General features: G+C 38.3%; 1 protein-coding gene across 1 annotated transcript in view; it reads left to right on the top strand.

Moving 5' to 3' along the window:
- The window catches only part of LOC115340061 (centrosomal protein of 192 kDa-like), a 90,967-nt gene that overhangs the window by 24,921 nt on the left and 47,352 nt on the right, over positions 1-18,694 (top strand). The window contains exons 16-26 of the mRNA XM_030010851.2: positions 424-581; positions 2,971-3,111; positions 3,363-3,693; positions 4,063-4,203; positions 6,645-6,709; positions 6,786-6,977; positions 7,813-7,936; positions 9,935-10,065; positions 12,608-13,646; positions 13,761-13,887; positions 15,927-16,098. Coding sequence (XP_029866711.1) covers positions 424-581; positions 2,971-3,111; positions 3,363-3,693; positions 4,063-4,203; positions 6,645-6,709; positions 6,786-6,977; positions 7,813-7,936; positions 9,935-10,065; positions 12,608-13,646; positions 13,761-13,887; positions 15,927-16,098 — 2,621 coding nt within the window. The remainder of the gene's footprint in view (positions 1-423; positions 582-2,970; positions 3,112-3,362; positions 3,694-4,062; positions 4,204-6,644; positions 6,710-6,785; positions 6,978-7,812; positions 7,937-9,934; positions 10,066-12,607; positions 13,647-13,760; positions 13,888-15,926; positions 16,099-18,694) is intronic.

Genomic DNA, 18,694 nt, shown 5'->3' on the forward strand with positions numbered 1-18,694 from the left:
TTCCTAGTAATAGCACTTAACATTTTTTGCCATTGAAATACAGAACTATGCTTCAGTCATGTTCTGTCAAGTTTGAAAAATGTTACATATATTTTACTTTTAACTTGTGAGTACGTATATGATTTGCTAGTTGGAATGTGGTGGTGTATAGATCATGTGGAGGAAGATGAGTCACTTCCTAGCCTGGGACTTAAAATGATAGCTTATAGTCATCTTGTTTTGCTGTTTATCACTAGTCACGGAGTAAAACAATTGCATGTTTCTGTGACCCACTTATTTTAAGGGAAGACCAGGATAAGTGCTCTGACTGTGTGAGTGTGTTGTGAGACTCAATGTATTAAAAATTATGGAGTTGCTTTGATAATATGTCAGGTGATATAAAACGTCCATGAAAGGTGAATAGGATATTTTTTTCTCTTTCAATAGATAACGATATTGATGATGAAGAGTTCTTTGATAACCAATTAGAAGCCTATTTTGAGCAGCTGATACAACCAGAAATGACAAGAGGAGACACTGACATACAGAAACTCTCAGAATGCTGTACAGCACTGAAGCTTTCTGAAAATGGCTTACTTCAGGTAGGTTTAAAGTGAAGTTCAAAGCTCAGCATGCCCAATGGCCCTTACACGTTAGCATCATTGAGGGTTGTCTGCCAGGGTGAATTAGGTTTTTTTTCTTTCCTGACAAACCCAAATACTGTCCAACAGGTAGCCTGTACAGCAAAGGATTCTTTTTAAATGTAAAGATAACAAATACAGCTCTAAACTAGAAACAAAGCCATTTGAGTGAGCTTCTGACTTTTTCCTGTTCCCTCTGCAAGGTTTTCCCTGGGGGAAGAAAAAAAAAAAAAAAAAAAGGAAAGAAGCTAGGTAGCTATTTTTGTATTTATTTTCCTCTTCCTTGTAGTGCAGAGCTAGCAGCTGATTCATCTGTTTGTTACAGAAGGTCTTGCTGTTTATGAGATAAGGTGGAATTAGGTAAGTAGCTGGCTGTCCCAAGAGGCTTTAGTCAGGAAGGCTTGCAGCAAAGCTGAAGGGTTTCCTATTATGCTGTCATCTTTATTCAGGTCTCCATTCAGGTTTCTCACCCCTGTCTAACCCTGCTCCTCACACTCCTCATTGTCCTGTGTATAGCCGTCTCCTTTCTTCTGATAAGCAGCTCTGGTAGAGAACCTTGTGCAGTCAATTCTGTTACTTGATCTTGCAAAGAGGGAAGAAACCAACCCCAAACTGCTGAGACTGGTTTTCTGTCCCTTCTCTGGGATGATGGAGACTTGTCCTCAGAGAAATCCTGTAATTAATGTAACATCAGTAATATTTCCTGAAGATGGACTTTTTCTGCTGGACTACTTAATACTGCATTTCTTAACCCTTATTTCAAAAGTAAAAATTGCTTTGAGTTTTGGATTGTTTATGCTGGTCTGAACTTACTGTACCTCTGAGGCATTCTCTTGAATGCTTTAAGGTATGAATGTTTCTTACACACCTTGCTTCCCCTCTCAGCTTCCTAGTGGTGGTTTTTAGTGTCAGAGATGGTAAAATGTTTGTAGATAAGCGTTTGGGATCCTCTCAAGTCCACTAAGGGGAAATTATATAATTGGTAACTAAGCAGAAGCCTATACTGATAGCATTGTCTTGTGATGGCATGATTTAAATTTTGATTACCAGCTTCTGAATGTAAAGAATTTTTGATGAAAGACAAATCTACATAAAAAAAGCTAATACCTATAAAATGCTTGCTTTACCCTGTTCCCTCCAGCCCCAGCAAGCTGGTCAGTTAAACTGAAACTAAGGCCATCTTTTGACCTTGCTTGTAACTTGCTTGTAATGTCCAGGAGATGGGCCTATTGTCTGTGTAGGAATTGCTTCATTTTAATATGATGGTTCTGTGACAAAACTATTTTCAGTATTTTAACTTGTTGCTGTTCTTAATTAGACTTACAGTTTTAACTGTAACTGATTCTGTTTTATTTTTTGTTTCTATAACTATTAAGGTAACATGCTGGCACTTCTTTTCTATCATTCAACTAGTTTATAAAAATCTTTGATCACTGGTTTATTATCTTGGCTAGCAATGTCCAAAGTTTTATTAAGTGTATAGCATCACAGAGACTCATTTTTCCAGGAGAGTGAACAAGTCTCTTAACTAATTGGTTAGTGTGTGAAAGGTAAGTGTAGAGCAGCAACTGGCTGGCTTGTGGTTTGCCTTTGAGCAGCAGTTAGCTCCGTTACAGATTGCTGGGGATTAAGTGCCTTTCCATTTTCTTGGCTTTGCAACAGTGGATGCAATCCTGGCAGTTGCATGCTTGACCAGAATGGGAAAGTGTAATTGATTGGAACAGTTAAATGAACTGTAGCTTCTGAAATTTCAGAAATTTCTCAACTGACATCAGAGTTTCCAAGCTGTGAGAAGTGATATGTAAAAGTAGCCTGCATCGGCTGCCAGTTGCTGATCTATGGCTGTACATGAAGAAAGGGATAGGTGGCTATTTGAAGAGTGAGAATAATAGTTCTGCTCTCTGACCTCAGGTCTTCTCTGTTTGTGGAGGATAGATGTTCCTGCTTCACTGCCATTGTAGATAGGCAGTTGGGCAAGTAGAACAGGTTCTGAGTTCGATTTGGAGTCCTCATCTAGCAGTGGGTCAACCAGAAGAGGAAGAATAGCAGCATGGTGCCCTTGCTAAAGGGAATGAAGGGATGTAGTAGGAATAAGAAGAGATCCTCCTATCTTCTTGCTGTGTATGCCCTTGGAGGCAGATTCGTGGATTGGCATAGCCAGGAACGATTGTCCTTGGTGGTGGTGCCAGCAGCTAGAGATGCCTCTGGCAGTGGCACATGAGTGAACAAAGTATGATAATCTGTTTACTAGAGAATTTTTTTAACATTGTAAAAACAACTGTACTCTTAAAATCTTTTTTTCTTTGGTATATCTGTTCCAGTGTAACTTAAATCTTAATTTTTTTAAAAGGAGAACTTTCAGATTCCTGACACTTACCAGGCTGTGACAGGAGTAGACTCTGGAAGTGCTAGTGATGAAGATTCACAAAATCAAGGAATAACTGGATGTCCTGTGCAAAGAGAAGTGCTGCCCAGAGCAGTACAGCAACTGGTATGAAATTGTCATAAACTTCTGTTTATCATATAGAGTAAGACTGTAGTAGAAGGTGGCAGTGTATTTGAAAACTTGTTAAGATGTTGAACTAGCAACCCAACCTTTCTGTACAAAAAAATAACACCACTTTGTTTTTAGATATATTTTTCAAACATGGTTATCTTGCACTATTTTGTACCTAGAACTCTTAGCACAAACAGTTCACAGCTGCACTTCTGACACTTTTCAAATGATTATTGTTTTCTAAGAATTCCGTGACTACTGGAGGTGTGCTAGATTCCTGCACTGCTGCTGAGTTGCAATTAGATTCACTTCAGTGTATGGACAGCCATAAAGGTGATGTTTCGGATGTCCTTCCAAAGCAGGAAATACAGTCCTCTGAGTGTCAGGCTGCTTCTTCTGATGCAGAAGTACTACACACAGCAAGAGGATTTTTGGGGCACTCCACCACTCCTCAAGTTCTTAGTGCAAATGCACTGCTGACAGATGCAACTGAATGTGAAGTTGGTCTTCCGGATACTTACCTGTCTCCAACTGCAGACAGCTGTGAGAACATAAGTTTAGCTACCACAGAGAAAGGTAGGTTGCTTTAGATATAACGCATCGATACAATTGTGACCAGACTTCGTTGCGTGGAAAAAGAAATAAAATTGTAAGCTATGCATTTTTCTTTAGTTGTGCAGGTTGGTAATAAAAACCAATGTAGTGTGAATAAATTTTGACTTTTTTAAAAACAAACAAACCTGACTGTGTATATTGCACTTAAGTTGTTTATTTGATGATGAAACTAGTTTAAGCTCAAGTTGCTGCAACTCCAAGATATGTTTTTTTTTTTTTTTTAACTTGTTGCTGACTTGTGGCAAGTGAACTCCTTAATCTAAACTAAAGAGACTTTGCCATATTCCTTTTTAATTTAATCAACAGTGTAGTATTTGATATATCTTTCAGGTGACTTACCACACAGCATTGTTTATCAAAATGAAGAGGGCAAATGGGTGACTGATCTTGCATATTATACTTCATTTGATGAAGAACAAGATTTAAATCTGTCTGAAGATGATAAAATAAATGAGGAGTTCATTACTGGATGTATGTAATCTTCTTTTTTAGATAGCTGTTGTTATCTGTAATAGTGTTAAGTAAACGTTCTTTTTTTTTTTTTTTTTTTAATTCAACAAATCAGTATTTGGTGTTGCAAAGCCTCCAAGCTTTAGATACTACAAATTATTTGAAAGCTGATGTTGATAGTAGCCTATAATGATATTATCATTAGTTATAGTTGACAGATTCTTTCCATGTTCCCTACTGTTCCTGTGAAGAGTCTTTTGTTTTGTTTCAAAAAGCATTCTAATGTGTCACTGGTACCTATTGTATGAGCAAAAGTAACTCCTGTAGCTGTCATTTCCACAATTTTTCCTTTGGACTTTGATTATTGCTATCCTTTTTTTCAAGAAGAGGAAACAGTAGCCATTCTGTATTGCATGATGGTTATAAGACAGGAAGTAATTGTAAACAAGAAATTTCTACAAAATCAGCTAGAATGTGAAAAGAGCTGCTGAATTCTCTAGCTGGTGATTTCTTTTGTGAACCCCTTGGGAATGTCTTGATGCTCGAAAATGGTACTGGTACTGAAAAATGTTGGAGCTTATTGAGGGACTTTACGGACTCTTTTCTAACAAATTCCAGGCTTTTTGAACTCCTGTTTACTTAAAAAGTTGTTTATTTTCCTTAAGCTATCTCAGACTGATCTTCATGAGAGTCTGTATGTTTGTCATACAGGCTTGGATAATATGCCTGTAGTGCTGTAGACAAATCGATTCCTTAGCACCAAAATGTCATCTGGTCATCTGTTTTACTGGATAGATCCAAGCAATGTGTGCAACAGCATTTCTCCTAGTCTTTTCTGAAGTTGATATATGGATGGGCTAATGTATTCTAAACATGTCCACAGTCCACTCAATGCTCTTCTTTCAAAGAGAATGCTGTATATGTTGCTGTCTAGAATTGTTTATTTTGAATGAGTGATGAGACAGCGTTGATTAGTTGAAATAATGTTTTTCAACACTGTAGTGGTTTTCTGCTGGAACAAGCAAATGTGATCCAATTTGGTGCAAACTTCCCTATCTACTACGTCAGTAAAGCAGAGTGCCTCCATTATTTTTTCAAATGCCAGGATATTTCAGACACTTTCCTGCGTCTCAGACTCAGTTTGTCGAGTGATTACACAATTTGGCTGTTTAGCTTTTTCCCATCTGATAGGTTTTTAAAGCAATTCTCCTTTTGAGTCGATTGGCTTACCTGTCCATGTGATGGAAGACGTGCCCTTACAGATTCAATGTTTTTAGCATTTTTCTGGCTGCTAGTTTGCCCGTCTGTCTGCAATGCTCAAGTGTGATGTTTGACAGCTGAGAGAGTTTATTTGTAGGGACAGAAAGGAAATGTTACATGCGATGCTTCTGAGTCTCATTTATGACATGTCTGTCTCTGTCAGCAAACTGCTCACAGTGTATTCTTGTATACAATAGTGCAGGATTGCTCAGCTGACAGTTTGGTGCTTCAGGAAGTCTTCAGAGAGCTGTATGGCTTATACAGAGGATTAAGGAAGAACTGATACTGACTTAGAGTTCAACTGGATCTAACCATGTGTCACTGATAGTGCTAGGTTGCCTTTAGGAAACACAGTTGGATTGCTCAATAAGGATGTATTCCAACTTTGTTTCTTTCCTCAGAGTACGTATTGCAACTTCCCGTAAGTAATTTTATGGACAACAGCTGTATTCATGTTACAAGTTTGTGTCCATTCTTAATGTATTCCTCCATTTGCCCTGTGTCCTCTGTGACGAGGGATGCTGTGTGTACAAGGCCACATTTATAAGTTTTGATGGACTTAATGATACATTAACATTGAAATAAGGTGGTAGAGCAATATCTCTTGATCAGCAGCTTTTCACATCATTTCGGTGAAGAGACTTTAAGTGTTTGTTGTTCTGTGAATGGTAATTCTGAAAATAATACAAGCATTTGAATTTAAAAGAAGTATTGATGTATTTGGCCTGTTAATTTGCACACGTGTTTCATGAACTGGTACAAACCAGTCTGTTTCTTTTGCTCTAATTCACAGGTACCACCTTGATGAAATTTTCAAAACCAAATGTAGTAAAAGTTTGTTTGGAATTAACCATATAATGCTTAATTCTAGCTAGTATGGGTAGCATAACCTATGAAAAGTTATAGTTTGGTTTGGGGTTAAGGCCGTAAGAGACTTTATTCACCACTACGCTAGTTAGCTAAATGCTGATTTTACTTTGGCCCCTAAAGATCCAGGGAGTACTCTTTTAAAATGAATTTCATGTGAACTTTTCTCACCATAATGGGATGGAATAACTCCTAGTGTGTTCCAAACTGTCTCAGATGTAGAATGAAATATTGCAACATCTGTCGCTCAACATTTAGTTTAATGATGCAAAATCGTAATGACAGCACTTAATAACTTATGCCTTATTTTAATAAATGTTCTCTTTGTTTTTAAGCTGAAGCAGCAGCTATGATTGCACAAGACCAGGAAGAATTTGAGAAAGCACACAAAATTGTGCAGGTAACTAATTAGCTCAATGTAAGCAGAATAGTTCTCTATTTGCAAGTTACAACTTCTGAAATCTCTTTGTCTGCAGGCGGAAAAAGTAGACGTTCTAAATGCATCTGAATTAGGAGATACCTCGTGGAAATCTGCCAATAGCTGCATTCTGCTGAGAACATCTGATCTTGACAAAGATGCCAGTTATTTACGTTTGTCTTTGGGAGAGTTCTTTGGTCAGAGATCTGAAGCTCTTGGTTGTCTTGGTGGAGGCAGTGATGTGAAACGGGTATGTATCTCAATATTAAGACACAAGGAAAGGACAAGAACAAAAGCTAGCACTACTTTTGGTTTTTTTTTTTTATATTGTAACTAACTCTTTCCGAGAGCTACTTTATGTTCACTTGTGAAGGAAATTCTCTATGCATGACAGGTCTAGATTGGCTTTTGTTTCGCACTTGGAATTTCTGATGTGAAGGGCTAGCTGGTGTTATGGATGAATCAGGATCTTCACCTTTTGGTCAGGAACTAATTACGTGTAGGATTAGAGAGAGAGAAAAGTACACCATATACAGGGTCCATGTTGGAGGTCCAAGCAAATGATCCACATAGTATTTGAATGAAATGCTGGTCAGACAGGGGTATTTGAACAGTGAGGGTATCTTTGAATGGCTATTGATAGTTGATGTGCTATCTAGGCAAATGCCCAACTTCAGTAAAAAAAGTGGGCAAGTATGTACAATGGGAGGAAGTCGTCACATAGGCCTGTGTAATTCAGTGGTGTCCTGGTCAATTGGTAGAGTTGGCATGTTCTGTCCTGGTGCTGAGCGGCAGAGCATGACTCCAGGCAGAGATGATGAGAGCATATGCACTTTCTTTTGTCTAACTGGTATAAATAAGTTGTTAGTTTATTTTATGTATATATTGGAAGTGTGTGTGTTTGGATTAGCCATTTGCAATGCTAGGAGGCGTATGTTATTTCTCAGTGGTATGAAAGCCAAACACCAACTGGGGAGGCACTGTGGCTGAAACAGCTTTGCAAGCCCACTGAACTTATTTATTAATGATTAAATTTACTCATGCTGTATTCCAGAGTAATTTTATTTATTTATTTATTTTTACAGCCATCTTTTGGTTACTATATTACATCTCCGAAGAAAAGGCAACCTGTTGCTTTGCTAAGGCAATCTGATTCATCAGGAGGTGACACTGGCCAAGAGATTTCACAATTGTCTGAGCTGTTTCCAGGTAATTATAGAACAGAAGGGGCAGCCCTAGACAGTAGTTATAATGGTAGTTAAGAATTACTTGTAGATAGCTATTAAAGACTATTAAGATTAATCTCTTATAGAAAGACTTTAGTTTTCATTCACCAAATATCTTTTTTGCTGTGAGCACCTCTCTTGCCCCCTCTCCCCCCAGAAAAGCAGAGAACCTAAATACTTACAAGAGAGAACATTCTAATACCAAGTACTACCATAAATAGTCTTGGATATTTCAGCATTTCCAGATACTGGGTAATGATGAGAATGTCTTGTGATAATTAAAGTCTGTTCAGAGTTTTCCTGTTGAAAAAACTGTATAAATGTGTTGCCAAAAAACAAACAAACAAGAAACCCCAGAAACTTGGTCTGTTTGCTCGTATAGGTATAGAGGATACAGGGAAAGAAGGAAGACAGTTCAGGTTGTAGCTGAACTGACAGTGTGTGCATAAAACATAGTCTACATTTTTTCCTGCCATCTTTAAAAAAAAAAATGTTACGCTCCCATGATACCTGCTTAACTTAAAGTAGTAATTTAGGACATTTGTCCAGAATTTTGTATGTAAAGAACACAGCATGCATTCTGGTGCATATGTATGCCTATCAACTTAATAAGGTATGTTTAGGAAAGGATGAGTGCATTTTAAAGCATCTCTACTGCTCTTGATAGAACTGTGGCAACATCAATCTTTATGAACCTGCTTGTACAGTCTGTACAGTGCCTTAAATACTTTTTTGCATTGATGAAAAACGTTCATCAGGCTTTTAAGGAGCCTGCTTTCTTGAAAGAGCTTTACAGCTGTAATTTTCCTCATGCTGGGACCTTGCAAATATTTTTAAAGGGTCTCTAATGATTTTTTTAAATCTGGTGTTAGTGTGCTTAAATTCACTATGCAATAGTCAGGATTTTTTTCAAAAAATACCGGGAGTTCATTGAGTTCATGATGTCTGATCAGTTAAAGTACAGTTACAGTTGTTGCTTTGAACAATAGAAAAATACCCTAATGTGGTCTGCATTTCTTCTGATATGAGGGTTGCTAGAAATGCTAAAGAAAGAAGGTATTTGGGTCACTTTGTGGCCAAGATTTTAAAAGTTACTGCCACCTGATTTTCAGTAGTACTGGCAATAATATTCTTTATCAGCAATACCAGTGTGCTATTCCTGCTTAAGGAGCAGCAGATGGAGAGGAAGCTGAGAAGTCAGCAACCTGAGGAGGGTGTTACTTGAAATGCGAAGTATATCCAAACCCCAAATATCTACTATAAGAACAGAAGTAAGGCGGGTGGGGGAGAAAAACCAATGGAACTCACCCCCCCCCCCCCCCCCCAAATGTTTGTTGTTTCATACTTGCTTTCTCACCAATCAGAGCATCTTTAAAAGTTGGTTTTAGTCTTCTAGGGAGTCCAGATGTTTTCCTTCAAGCAGGAACTCATTTGTTGAAATGGTAGCCTCTAGATCTCATATGAACAATACCTCCTAGTCTGGGTTTGATCTCCTAATCAAGAAGATTATTCGAGGTTTTGATGGTTTCAGAAACATACCTGTCCTTCCTAAAAATAATCCTTCAAAATCACCAGTTCACTGCTATCTGCCTCAGTCAAACCCTGTCTTCAGCATTGGCTTTACTCAGATTTAACTCTTCTGGTTTTCTACTGGAGTTTGGTCTATATTCATATTATCTTGCAAACACCATTTTATGAAAAGGTTTGTTTAGCTTATGCTAATATGATAAGCTACCTGAAAATAAAATTTGAAGACTGTGAGCATGGTATTCATAGTGCCAGCTAATTTTGTGACTTGTATGTAAACTTTGAGTACTGTACAGGAAACAATTGATGTTGGCAGTATTTGGATTTGTGCCTTTATAACAGCTCTTTTTTTTTCTCTATAGAACATTAAGGCAGGACGTGTATCCCAAGATTGGAGGTGTTTAGAGGATTTACTTACTGTAAATTAATTCCCTGTCTTTTTCTTTGTTCTTAGATGACTTAGAAGCACAAACAAAAGAATATGCAAATTCTACCAGCCTTGAAGGTGCATGGCATAGTATGGGTACTGCAGCTGGAATACATAAAAGCATTAATATAGAAACTGCTACCAAAAGTAAAGCAAAGGTATTTCTCTTTTATTTTCCTATTAAGTGCAACTATGAACTTGAATATGGCTAAATTTAGACTTTCATATCAGCTCACTGCTTTTTATATTGATCATTTGAATCCTAGTAGGTGCCACTGTTTGTTAGGATAGTTTCATTGGAATGCCATGATCCTGTAGTGAGTCAGGTGTACTATCACCATCTCATTTTCCTTTTTCTCCCTACTTCACTTCTGGAGTTACTTGGTCTGTCAGCCCGTAGTTTTTCAGAGATTCCTAGGCTATTGATGTTCTGCAGTCAAGTTTCTGAATTTCAGCTATGTCTTCCCCTTCTATTTTTTTTAATGAAACAATTGTCTTTAGCATGTGGATAAAGTCTTTTACTTGATAAAATTGAAAAATACCGATGTGGTGTAAGTCTGAAAAAGGTGTATTTTCAATTTGGTAATCCCAGACACCTACCTTCTCTGCCTTAATGTGTCATGTTCTTTTTCTTATCAGGCAGAACACTACAGACCCATTCAGTTACAGAAACAGCCCTTCTCTGACGTGGTCACTGAAAGGAATCAGTAGCTAGCAAGTTTGACTTGGTTTAGCTGATTAAATGATGTAAGGTGCAGACTTAAATGCAGAAGGACTGGCTGGATTGTGCACCTGACTGTGTACTGCCATAATTGCTTTTCTTTCGAATTTATCCTTATCCCTATTGTTCTAGACACAAAATGAACAATTAGGGGTTTTGATAATGTGTATCCAGATTCTAATCGACCCTACCCTCAATTTGTACAAGTTTAGGTCACCCTCAGTTTGATATGGATGCTAAAATGTTCTCAAACACAGACAAATCACAGAATGGTTGAGGTCAGAAGGCACTCCTGGAGATTATCTCATCCATTTCTTCTTGCTCAAAGCCAGGTCAAATAGAGCAGATTGGTCAAGATCAGTCACATTTTGAATATGCTCAGGGATGGAGACTCTATAGTCTCTCTGGGTGCTCTCTGGGCAACCTGTTCTGGTGTTTGATCATGTTGACATTAAAATCTTTTCTTTATGTTTAAATGGAATTTCCTGTATTTAAAATCGTGCCCATTGCCTCCTTTCTTCGTACTGGATGCCTCAGAGAAGTGTCTGCATCCATCTTCTTTACGCCTCCCTGCTCTCCTTCTCTCCCCATCAGGTATTTATACACATTGGTAAGATTTCCTTCTGAACTTTGTCTTCCTGAGGCTAAACAATTCCAGCTCTCTCTTCATATGACAGATGCTCCAAGCTCTTACTTTATCTTTGTGGCCCTTTGCTAGACTCTCTTCAGTATGTCCATGTCTCTCTTCTACTGGGAAGTCCATAACTGGACATAGCACTCCAGATGTGGTCGCACCAGTGCTGAGTAGAGGGGAAGGATCACCTCCCAAAGTCTGCTGGCAGCTCCTTCTTAGTGCATCCCAGGATGCTGTTGGCCTTCTTTGTCACAAGAGCAAAGTTTGTGGTCAACTTCATGTCTACCAGGACCCCAAAGTCCTTTTCTGCCAAGCTGCTTTCCAGCTGGTCGGTCCCCAGCCTGTACGGGTGCATGGGGTTATTTCTCCCCAGGTGCTGATCTTGGCATTTCCCTTTGAATTTCATGGGATTCTTCTCAGCCCATTTTTCTGGCCTGTTGAGGTCCCTTTGAATGACAGCCCACTCTTCCTGGTGTATCAACCACATGTCCCAATTTTTGTATGATGATCGAACTTGCTAATGCTGCGCTCTGCCCCCTCATCCATGTCATTAATGGAGATGCTGAACAGTACTGGTCCCCGTCTTGATCCGTGGGATACTCCACTAGAGAGTGGCTGGACTTTGTGCTGCTGATCACAACCCTTTGAGCCTGGAAGTTCAGCCAGTTTTCAGTCCAGTCACGGTCTACTTATCTGCTCCATGCTTCATCAGTCTTTATGAGGATATTGTGAAGAAATGCATGCATATCTACAGGAGGACAGATGTTTTCTTTTCTTCGTTAATGTATGTGTATCTAAGAGAGGTGGGAAGAGGTTGTGGTCTGGATGTGACTTTTTCCATGCCCCTTGCTAAGAGCCAATGTGAAAACTAAAAAAGAAATCAGACCTGAGTGACAGAAAAAACTGTAGAAATAGCTTTGTCTTCCCCTTGTAGAGAGGCAGATGATTTAAAGTTAATTGGGAAGGTACTGTGTATTGGTCATGGTAGCTTCTTCTTTGCTGTTTGTTCCTGATGGGATTTTACTCCCAGTTCTTCCAAGTGAATTAAAACATTATAGGATTTTAAAAGTTTTACGGGAGTTAAGGCTTCCTAGCAGGCAATCTTTATTGAATCTTTAAAAAAAACCACTTTGTGGAGTAGACTTTAAAAAATCAGTACAATGAGAATTAGCCTGTTACAATGTTCCTTCTTGACAGGTGATTAAAAATGTGTCAACTAGAAATGTTAGTATGTTACCATATACTGAAATGCAAAATAATTAAAATGAACAAATAAAACACAGAAAACAAAACACTAAACAAAAAGTTCTTAATTTGGTGCTTAACTTGTTTTGGTTTGTTGTAGGATGGAACTCATAAAGACAAGTTTGAAGATGGCTTATCTAATAATTCTGATTCTGTCCTGAGTATTAGCACGATTGCATCTGCTATTGCTAATGCTTCTTCCAGTGCTGATCCTTCCCAGCTAGCTGCTATGATGATAGCACTCTCTAAAAAAAGTGGAAGAACATGTTTCCTTCCTGGAATTGTTAAAGAGACAGAACTTTCTGCTAATCAGGTATTATCTAGCAATGTGGAAAATAGCGCATTTGATATGGAAAAATACCTCAAAAAAACAGATGAGATCGGACATGAAAGTGAATATGAGAGTACTGTGAAACATGAAGTATCTGTCCAGAACCTTATGCCTGATACCTTTTTACTGAGTGAAGATAAAAACAAGGATACTCATGCAGAAGGCTTGATAAATAGTCATAGCAAGCAGCAAGAAATAGAGAAGCGATTTCTGGATTATTTTAAGGAAGACGATGATATTCAGAATTTCTCTAGGCTGTCTGGTGTTCCCAGCCATGAAGATGTAACTGCAAATAGTGTTAAATTTTCAGAAAAGTTGTCAGATTTAGTAAATAGTAAACATTTACAGTCAGTGGATGCAGATCTTGGATCAGATATGCTTGATACCCAAACCTTACCTACCGGAAGTGGAGCACAGATGTGTGGAATTCCTTTAGCAGCAGAAATGGAAGTGGCACAGAGAAATCCACTTGCTTACCTGACCAACAATCTCGCTAGTAGATGTATCAGGGAAGATACAGAAACAGTAGATCAAGCAACAAATGCTGTTCCTGAACCTTGTAATGATTTGGTGGAGAGAAGTACAGGAAATACTCTGTCACTCAGCAACTTAAAACCTGCCAAGCAATCTAGTAAATATGTCTCAGTAAGTCCTACAAAAGCAAAGCCTATGCAGAAATTGAGCAGTGATGAAAAGAAGCAAAATGCAAAAATAGAGAAGAGAAACAAAGATTTGAGTACTGCTTGTGGTGGGAATGCAAAACATGTAACTTTCGAGAAGCTCTCACCAACTTCTCAGAGTAGTACTGGTAAGTAAGTAAACCTGTAAAAATGTAACCAGTTGTTGAAAAGGTTTTTCTTGACAGTAGACTTGTTCCCTGTGCTTAAATATATACTGTTATTAAATTCTGTTTATTTACCAGAGCATAAACCCATTGTACCTGAATGTGACTTGCAGCCTCTGGATGATGAGCAGTATAGCTTCAGACCTTCAACTTCACCATTAATTCACTCTTCTCCTAGTGAGACTTCTGGAACAGCATTTTCAGGGTAAATTTCTTGGTGCAGCTTGTAAGAATTATTAATGCTTCATGAGGATTTTTGAGGGATCAAGTTTTAATTTGAATGTTGTCCTTGATCTCAGTTTATGGAAGAACTTTATTAGGCTAAGACTTCATTCTTAGACTAAGCTTTCTGTTTGCTTTTATTATGTTGTCGTGGTTTAACCCCAGCCAGCAACTAAGCACCACGCAGCCGCTCACTCACTCCCCCTCCACCCAGTGGGATGGGGGAGAAAATCGGGGAAAAAGAAGCAAAACCCACGGGTTGAGATAAGAACAGTTTAATAGAACAGAAAAGAAGAAACTAATAATGATAACACTAATAAAATGACAACAGCAATGATGAAAGGATTGGAATGTACAAATGATGCGCAGTGCAATTGCTCACCACCCGCCGACCGGCACCCAGCTAGTCCCCGAGCGGTGATTCCCCGCCCCCACTTCCCAGTTCCTATACTAGATAGGACATCACACGGTATGGAATACCCCGTTGGCCAGTTTGGGTCAGGTGCCCTGGCTGTGTCCTGTGCCAACTTCTTGTGCCCCTCCAGCTTTCTCGCTGGCTGGGCATGAGAAGCTGAAATATCCTTGACATTAGTCTAAACACTACTTAGAACAACTGAAAACATCAGTGTTATCAACATTCTTCACATACTGAACTCAAAACATAGCACCGTACCAGCTACTAGGAAGACAGTTAACTCTATCCCAGCTGAAACTAGGACATATATGTATGGGGAAGCAGTCTTAAGCAATTGTTAACTTTTTATTTTCCTCACTGGCATGATGAGATAGAGATGCTGGATAGCAACACTGCTGTTTCTGCTTAGGATTATCCAGTAATGCAAGAATACAAAATATTCAGCCTGTTAGTCAGATACATCAGATACCTATAACTGTGTGTTGATGGAGCTATAAAATCTCATATTTATTAGTTTTTGTTCTAGTGTAATTCATCTATTACAAATAAAGCTATTTGGTTGGGGGTTATGCTGTTAGTTATATGATAACAAAGCTTGAAGTTGTAGAGACTAATGAAGATGTGTTTTTTAAACTTATAAGTATTTCACTCAGTTTGGTTCTCTGATTCATACCACTACTGCTTGTGAGAGAGTATGGATAGAAATATTGGTATTGTTTTTGACCACTTCATATTTTGAAATTGCAACTTGTGTCTAAGATTTAAGGCTTTCTTAGCAACTGAAAGGGCAATGTTTTTTAAATGAGCTCCCATAACAGTAAGTGTTACATGAACTATAAGATTACAGCTAAGCTGATTGTGTAGTCTTAAATATATAAACATGGCCAGTAGCCAATGGCTACGTACATTCTCATAAAAAGAGGAGGCAACTGATTTTTTTTGCCTTAACTTTTAAGTTCACTATTTGATATTTAACTACAGTTAGTGTGTTGTACATGACATTAGAATTACAGGCTGTCTGACATTTCTCAGAAGTTAAAAAGTGCAGAAGTATGTGTATTTTTGTAAGTGTGTTATATAGACATTAGGATTTCCAGTTAAAATTGTCAGTGACTTTAATTGTTTTCATGTTATCTCTTCTTCTTGGACAGAGTAGTGAGAGATCCTATGTTTTCAGGTGTGTGATATGAAGAGAATTTCAGCAGTGAATAGGAAATAGTAATGTGTGATGCCTGGGATGTTGCATGATTTCATCTGACATTCTTCCATCTAGTTAGATACAAGTATATTGATTCACTTTTTTTTTTTTTTTTTTTTTTTTTAATAAGTTGTGTTGTCTCTGTGACCTTAACATCTGAGTGTGGTTGTGGAACTCTGATGCTTTGCCTTGCGGATTTATATCCAATGAAAATGAGTTTTATGTACATCAAAGCCAGAACTTGTAAAGGTTAATTGAGAGCTGGTTTCTCGTTTCTACTGAGTGTACTAAACAGAATGGTTAAGACAGATGACTTTTAGAATACTATAGTAATGTGTAGCATTGATTTTCTTGGGGGCAGCATTAGAAATATATTCTAATACTGACATACTTTGAATCTGTTTTTCAGGTCTGAAACTGACTTTACTTGCACGTCATGTTATCAGGAATCTTCTTGCAAAGAGAATGTACTACCTCAGTCAGTTTACTCAAGTCCTAGCATGAGCAGATTAACATATGTCTCTGCATCTGACAGTACCCTTAAGAATACAGATGTAATACATAATCCAGAGACATACTGGGTAAGACAATCTTGAACTGTAAATATGTATTAATTCCCTTTCTTTAAAACAAACAAACCAGCACCTCCCCCTTACCTCCAAACCAAACCCTTAAATGGTCAAAATAATTCAAAATCAGAAAAGCTGTAAGGGTTTCAGAACATGCTGTGCATAGGGAAAAGGTATTCTGCTTCTCCCCCACTCCTGAGTTTCAGAAATTTAAATTCTGAAATAGATTGTGTTAAATGCACAAACTCCAATGAATATAAACATAGTAAAACATTCAAACAACTAACTTTTTTCAGAAGTTAGAGTTGGTGTATTTTTCCCCTTTCATTTTTACCTCAATTTCTTGTTAAGTCATTCTGTTCTTGGAATGCAGTGCAGTATTCCAGTAGTAGTTTGCGGGATCTATATCTGCGATCATCACTCCTGAGGGCCCCTTTCTGCTCAGCTTCAGCTGTTAGAAGAATATTTTTTGTGTTTTTTTCTGCAGAAATGTTTATAAATACGTATTTTAGCTTTAACTTCTTTTTTCAGGACTGAAGCTATCATTTTCTACCTCTGGCAGTCATTCTGACTGTTCTTACTGCTTTAGCAAAGAATGTATTCTGAGAGTGAAGCTTTTGTTCAGACTTAAAATCTTATGCTGGTTAAGATAATTGGCATTCTTTATCTAAATCCATGGGTTCCTTGGAATCTGGAATCTTTCTGTTATGCCTCCCTCCTTCCAAAGTGTGTGGAAATGTGGATGGAACTTTAAAAAACAAACAACAGCTGAAAAACGTCTCTGACTGCATCCATATCTGTGTGAATCTCAGTGGTTACATTTATTTTGTAATACCTTTATCAGTTGTGGATTCCTCTAACACAGCAAATAGAAATGCTACTTACTATGCATTTTTTTCTTTTTCTCATTTGCAGAGGGTGAGGCTTTTCAGGTATGGTGACTAGTGAAAGCTTAGTAAAGCCTGCTCTTCCTCCTATAGGAACACCAGCAGCAATGTTGCTTCATGCTGAAAGCATCAGGAAGAAGGAAGCGTGTGTTATGGCCTATAGCCCATTTTGTTCTAGGTCTAGTTGCTCAAGTTACCCAGGAAATATCTGTTCTTTCCCTGATGTTTCCAGTGGGAATTGCAGTCCTGTAGGAAGGAACCCAAGGGCAAATTTAAATGGCTATTTGCTTGCAGTCCATGGTGCCATAGCATCAGCTCTTCGGTCCATTTCACGTTTGAAATGCATATAGTTCTAGATTCCTCTCATCTCATGCAAATGGGTGGCTCTTGATGCTTTGATGTAAATTGGCTGCATACTAGTTTGCCCCTCTCTCTTGAAGAGATGTTATTGTTTGAGTAGTCTTTGTTTCCCAGGATAGTTCAGCAAGGAGATCCTCAAGTACGTTGCCAAAGTTTTACATTTGTATTATGAGTACGTTTCTAAGTCCCATGTGTAATACTGCAGTGTTAATTTATTCCTTTGGGTTAGTAATCTTTTATGCTGAGACACCAAGAGCTTTGTCTGATTTGTACTTGTTAAGAGCCACTTTCATGTCCCTTGCCTGAAGCTTCTTACAGACAACAAGAATATTTGTATTGATGTTATCTTCAGATCTGAATACTTACTATAGCACAATCTGTTTAACCAGTGGTGCCCTCTCCCTTTAACACTAGGGTCAAGTTGTCAAAGGTGCCTGATTTTTTTTGTTTTTTTATTTTTTTATTTCTTGTTTGGTTGATTTGGCCTGGTGAGCCATCTTACCTCAGGCAGCTGCCCTGAATGCCCTTTTTAAAGGATTGTAACTTGCAGCTTGCTTTTCTGCAGCAATCTGAACAGCTACTTTATTGTTCTTTCCCCTTCTTTCACATGCCTTTCCCTGCCTTCAAACTGCTATTTACTGAAGCTGAACAATTGCTTTACACGGTAGATACTGTTCATCCTTTTGTGTAGCTCTCTTGTTGCTGTGTCAGAGTTCTCTAGGTACACCTGTCCTGAGCTGATGTCTGATTGCTTTGATACCACGCTGTCTAGTTTTGGTGCTGAAACTTTTAAAAATTATTTTGAAACTCCATTTTTGAAAATGGAATCTGTGATCTGGATGTACTTCACAAGAAAAAACCTAACCTTTGTGGCATATCTAAAGAACACTTTCATTTTTCAGCTTGGTAGGGGAGATAGCTGGAGTTCCATCCACTGTATTGTGAAGACTGCCAAGTGTGATGTGATGCCAGTTGTGGGAGGGTGGTTCTCCAATGGTAACATGTCCTTCACTGATGAGTGCCAATGCTGTTGTTAGTAGCTATGAACAGTGCGTGAGAGGGTGTAATCACTTCTGCTCTTGACAGTTAACCCAACAGCAGATTCTTTGAAACACATTGTGTGTATGCATATTTATAAGCTGTACTTCTTTTTGTCTTGGTTTGACTTCTAAGTACAGGAACCCCAAGACTCTGGGACTAAGAGGGATTGAGAATGGGGGTGAGGTGTGCTCGTTCCACCTACACCATGTATACCTGCCGAAATGGAAGGTCTCTGGGCTTGAGTGATTTCTTTGTGTGAGTGCACAAAGAAAGTGTTTGTGTCAGTGCATTTTCGTGCATCTCAAATCCTTTTTGATTAG

This window comes from Aquila chrysaetos, chromosome 4 (assembly GCF_900496995.4).
Source record: "Aquila chrysaetos chrysaetos chromosome 4, bAquChr1.4, whole genome shotgun sequence".
NCBI classification, from domain to species: domain Eukaryota; kingdom Metazoa; phylum Chordata; class Aves; order Accipitriformes; family Accipitridae; genus Aquila; species Aquila chrysaetos.